We start from the raw sequence: 6,000 nt of genomic DNA, 5'->3' as shown, positions 1-6,000 counted from the left end.
TGCATACAACATGGAGAATTTGGAAGCACTGGGAAGCATGCAGTGCATTGGTATATGATGTAACTTTTTAAGGAATATGGAATTTTTGTTTAAGAGATCTTAGTACAAAACACTTTTTGTTTTTGTCAGTAAACATACAGATATACAGATACCCTATTGAGTTATATATGTAGATTTTAAAATTATGTTGACTTCTTATGCTGTGTATCATCTCCAGGATTTAGATGACCTATACTTTTACACATTTTTATAATGATGTATTACAAATATTCACCTCTTCTTCTCGAGAAGAGAATGTAATGTACCTTTTAAGGAATGCAACTGAACTTTAAAACCACCATGGTACCTTTTTAAAGAGACATTTACACTGTTTGTACCTTTAGTGAATAATTATGTACCTCTACCGTGCCTTTTTTTTTCTGAGAATGTACATACTGATCTCATTGTTAGTGTGGTCAATGACCACACACTAAATAAACACCACTGGATGCAGAATTGAATAAATTAAAGAGGATAAAGACAAAACAAGTTTACTTACCAGTGAGATGTTAGATAATATGTAGTCTCTCAAGCAGTATGTCTGCCACTTGTGTGGGTGTCTGGCTTGTCACTTTACAGGGACAATGATAGCCTATTTTGACATGGTTTTATCATGCCAGAAAGGCTCTTTTAAAATGCTTCAACAAAAGTAAACTCTTGCAAAGGTAACTCTTTGGTAATGCTTTGAATGTCAATGTTTTTTTCTATACATTCTATATTCTGGCCCCTATCTTGTATAGTGCTCAATGGTGGTGCTGCATATATACATACAACTTGCTGCATGGAAGCATATCCACAAATCTCATGTGGCCACATTAACATGCAAAAGGTATATCAGACACTCCACCTATCTGTGTGCAGAGTGGCTGGGTAAGATGGAGTGGTTAAAATTGGTACGATTTGAGCTTTATTTTCTCAGCCTTGGTCTGTGTATATAATCAGAAGAGTTTCTAAATGATGTTCTAACAAAATGTCACCCACCCCCCCACACCTACACAACTTAAAACACACAAGTAATTTTCTCTCTCCACCTGAGCCAGAGGAGAAACAAGTTGAGCAGACATGACTGTTGTGATTGCCCCAATGATCCGCTTTCTCCTTTCAACCGAGAGAGAGAAATAAACTCTTGGAGAGGGAAAATGAGCCTGGAAAAGATCAACAGCCATGAGATGAAGCTGATTAACTCAAGCCTCTAACAATAAATACAATCGTTTCCCCTCGTCCGCTTTAATTAAATACCGCTCAAGTGAAGGTCTTGGTGTGAATGCTTGTGGAGGGCTAGGCAAGCGCGATTTTAAAAGGCAGCTAAATTATGCTATTTAGATTTATTTCAGCATGTTCAGTTCTGTGTGTTTCCATGCCTTTTTAATGTGCTTTTTTACCGCTCGTATTGTTTTAATACCCTTGGATCGATGCCATGTCCTGCATATCAAAACCAGGCCTTTGCCTTTGTTTAATTCATGTGATGTTTCTCATGAGGTCAAGTTTAATGGCGCACCAGGCAAAAGTCTGGCTTTTATTTGATTGCTTGTTACCCAACTTAACTACCTGTCACCAAATGTCATGATTGGCTGTAACAGACTAATAGCCAGCACTGATCTTGTTTATCATTCTGTTGAAATTTCTACTTGGCAAGCTGTATCAGGAGATAATTTGATTTAGTGACAAATGCAGCTTTACATAAGAGGCCTGCTGGGTGTGTATGATAAAGCTAAAAAGTAGAGGAAGTGGTTGGATTGCACATAATGTAACATAACATTTTTGCCATTTGGTGGAGTTGTGAATTGTATCCAAAAAATTTTACAGTACAGCTCTGAAAATATACAACTGCATTTTAAGTGCATTTTAACACCAGTAGTTTCAGGTTGTATCATCTGTCAGTTAAAGAGTGCATTAAAGGAATACTTGGCTTATTCTCTCACATGGTAAACTATCAAGGACAATAGGGTTCATTTGTCTTCCTGCACTAAGTAAAACAACTCTCTAAACAAATCTCTAGATAAAATACATGTTCATAATAGAAGCTAGGCAGACACTGTCCCAACTTGGAGTATTTTCTTTAAGAGAAATTTGGTTTCTAGCAAATTTGACAATCCTGCACACCTACTGGGTAACACTTTTTGGCACCCAAAAGTTATTTTTAAAAGCTATTAAATTGGGACTGTTTCTTTTTTCAACAACATCCTACATTCTTCTACATTCACTTCTTGGCAGTGAATTAAATTTAAAATACACATTTAAAACCTAAATCTTTTCTCAACCTTAATTGTAAATAGCAATCTCTCAGGCATTAAAAAGTGCATTTGCAACCATTTAATTTATTAAACTTCTTTTAGAGACATGAAACTCTTCAGACTGGTTTCTGTCAATAGTTCCGAAGAGCAATTCTAAGTTTTTCTACGCTGGAACAAATCACTCATAAAACAAATTTTTCTGAAAACCTGTTTACATAATTATTTAATTGTGCAGAAAATGTGAAAGATCTGTATAATTCCCCTTTTAATATATTTCCTTTAATAAGCTTAATGATGATGACATCAATCTGCAAAACTGCAGCATGTCCTACTTGTCATTTCTAAATTTAAACAGTCCCAAAATCCCTTTACGGTGTCAGGCTGTTCCTTTATTTTACAAAGCTGAAAAAATATTTATCTATGTAAGATTGCTCAGGCTCTAGGGGATCCACTGCTCCATGTTCTTGTGCCTTAAAAGGCGTAGTTTGAAAAGCTAACTTCAGCATGTTTGTCTTGATTTCCCGTGCCCTGGTGCTTTTCTCCATGAACCCAGCCTTCCAAGCCTTTTAAAATATTTCCAGTCCTAATTGTAGTGCGCAGGAACATTTTGAAACTGCTTGCGGATGTCTGATCCAGAAGGAATAATTTTATTATTTTTTTAGCTCTCCACAGAATTGAGAGCTTTTCCCAGAGTCTCATGGATTTTGACCCTTTGTCCCATCACAGCTTTCTCATTAAAACTGCCACCAATGTATTGCTCTCTATTTATGTTCTGGCCTTTAGAAAGCACAGCTGTTTGTGCTAGATATATAACCTTATGTTGTATATTTGAATTGCTAGTGAGGAAGGGATCATGTTTCCGTTCAAAAGTTGAATTACTGTATGTTTAATTACGTTTGTCTGAATCTCAGTTTCAACAGCCAGTTGTGTGCAATATTCACTTTAATCTCCTGACTCCCACTTGTAACTTTTGTCTTTCACCTTTGACTTTAAGTGGAAATCTGACCAGTGACTTTTTATTTAATTTCTTTTTTCCTTCACACTGATAAAAATGGCATGAAACTCTCTAGTTACTCTGATAGTTAAAACTTCAGGCAACACCGACACATGGGTGTTGCTCAGACTCTCCTAGTTCTTATCTCGGAAATGGCTCTTTTCTTTTGAGGGGGATAAGCACTAGTGTAAAGCTTTGTCTCCAGAGACTGGTGCGATGAAATGGCGAAAGGGAGGGTTTCATTAGATAGCGGGAAAATTGCTGAGGAAGTCACCCATCAGATAAGGGCCTGGTAATAAGAGAAACGAAATGTTCTGATTGCAGGTCATTAATAAGTGCCCAAGGAGAGTCTGGTGATTAGGAGCAGGGATGATGTGGGAGCGGTGAGGTAGAATGGTCGCCGGAAAGACACTCGTGGGGTTTCCTGACCCTGACATTGATCAGTGACTTATGTGTGTGACATTTAACACGTTCATTAGAGTTTTCGGCCTGTAAGGACTCTCTGTGATGAATTGTCCCGGGTCGTGCTTTAACAGTTGCTTTTGTCTGATGAACCTATTTATCCTGTAGAAGCTGATGCATTAAAACTTGACTCTGGAGGTTTATATTTTAAATAATAGTCTGAGGGCTCCAACTGGATGATAACTGATGTCAGTTGACCTATCTTGTCTAAAATAAGTCATTTTAATGTTCCTAAAACCTAAGCCATATTAACCCTCATTTTGTGGCAAATATGCTTATGAAAGCAGCATCTTGATGGGGAAAGTATAAGTACGTACAAGTAAGTTTACTTAAATGTCAGTGCATTAAATTAAATGAAAGAAGTACAGAAATACTTTATAGTTATATTTTAATAAGTAACGGTACTATGATCTGGTAACATGGATTGCATATATATTCACACAGTTCAAAAACAGCAAATATTGCATTTTTCCTGGTTTGATAGGAAATCAATACTTCTATTGTAGTGATCTGAATGCCCTGGTGCTGTATCATTGTTGCATTTGTCAAAGTGTGGTTTGTTCATTTATTTATTTTATTCCCATCAGCTACATTTCCAACCCATCAAATAATATAAATCACATTTTTTACAGTATGTTAAACGTTTTAAGTAAGTAACCTTGCTGGTCAATACAGGATTAAATTTAAATGTAATGAAATGTATTGAATGTGACATATCACTTTTCCTTATGTTAACACGGTTATCTTTGGGCCATAATTAAATCTTTATTACACAAGCATCAAACATTCTTAAGCTATATAAATTGTGATTTTTAAAAGTACCTCTTAGCAACTGCAGTATTAAGCAATGCACACATAAGCTTTTGTTTTAGCTTGCTTTTCTTTCTTCTCCATATATTTATTGATTGATTTTTTGGTTGAAATTTTTTGCCATTTTTGTTTGGTTCTCTCACCTCTTGTTTTTGCTTGCATCTCTCATTTCTTCAGTCTTGTTGTATCTGTATTACACTGTCTAACACCATCTTTTCACTCTCAAATAAACATGGCTCCACTGCTTTGATTGTAGGTATTCAGATGATGGACAGTACTATATTTCCCCACACTTGACGTTATATAAGTGAAGGAAAATATGCAGGGCTCATTCCTTCCTATATATATATATATATATATATATATATATATATATATATATATAGGACTGGCTTGCCTTATTTTTCAATTTGTGGGTTGTTAGGCATTCCAGATCCCTAAATAAATGTGAAAATGTTTGTTAAAAATTAAATTGTTTTTATTTTATTTTTTATTTTTAACTTATGTTCCCTTTAAGTGTCTGTGCAATGAATGATGTAATTCTGTAATTAAAATGAAAAAAAAGTATGTTGATCCATGGTATAAACAAAAGAATTGTTCTTGGCTTTTAAAGGTCAAATATAAGAACAATCAACAAATCACTTATTTGAAGTGAGTTTTCAAACTTGTTGTGTGTATGTTTTGTATATTTTACAGGAGCAGTGGGGACATGTGGAGGAGATTGAGTTGATGAATGATGGTTCAGGCCTGGGGTTCGGTATAGTGGGAGGAAAGGCCACTGGAGTGGTGGTGAGAACTCTGGTGCTGAACAGTGTTGCTGATAAGGTTTGTGTTTGCACGTCCTACACACAGTAACACAGTCTAAAACACAAACAAAATACTGAATATAAAAGCCCTGCTATGCTGCTATGCTCATTAGCTCATTTTTAAGAGGACTGCTTTTTATGATTTTAAATTAGTTTGTCCTTGCTCATGTTTTTGATTCATGTTTCTTCTATTTAAATTTTCACTCCTCTAATATATGAACATGTGTAATGCTTTAGGTCATCTTTTTATTTGAGTGTGGTGGATTATTCAGCACCAGATGTTAGCTATGTATTTGACCGACTCGTGCTGTACATTGCATCACTATAGCGCCACTGTAACATTACTCTAGTGTCTTTTACATTAGTTAAAGGTTCCGGAATCTTTCCTGAAATGGGAGCAGGCACTATTCGGTTAGGATTTAAATTGCTGAGATATTCCACAGTTAAAACTAATCCTGTCCAAACAGGGCTTATAATCTTTTCAGTGTTTCATACAGAAATGAACATGGTAGAAAAACAGAGGTCTGCTGAATAGCAGTGGTTTTGAAAAGATTAAGTCTCTTTTTGTAGAAGAGCATGGTTACAAAGATGTTACTTGAATGCCTTGTGCAGAGAATTGGAAATGTCCTGACACAGCATATGTTCACTTTATACC

The 6,000-nt window shown here is 35.7% G+C and overlaps 1 protein-coding gene across 8 annotated transcripts in view; it reads left to right on the top strand.

Annotated features, from left to right (window-relative positions):
• patj (PATJ crumbs cell polarity complex component) overlaps positions 1–6,000 on the top strand; it is a 177,515-nt gene that overhangs the window by 9,992 nt on the left and 161,523 nt on the right. For all 8 annotated transcript variants that reach the window (XM_066647665.1, XM_066647664.1, XM_066647662.1 and 5 more), the window contains exon 8: positions 5,236–5,364. In XM_066647665.1, the coding sequence (XP_066503762.1) occupies positions 5,236–5,364 (129 nt within the window). The remainder of the gene's footprint in view (positions 1–5,235; positions 5,365–6,000) is intronic.

The sequence above is a fragment of the Hoplias malabaricus genome, chromosome 16, assembly GCF_029633855.1.
Source record: "Hoplias malabaricus isolate fHopMal1 chromosome 16, fHopMal1.hap1, whole genome shotgun sequence".
Taxonomy (NCBI): Eukaryota; Metazoa; Chordata; class Actinopteri; order Characiformes; family Erythrinidae; genus Hoplias; species Hoplias malabaricus.
This window is presented reverse-complemented; position numbering and strand designations above follow the sequence as displayed.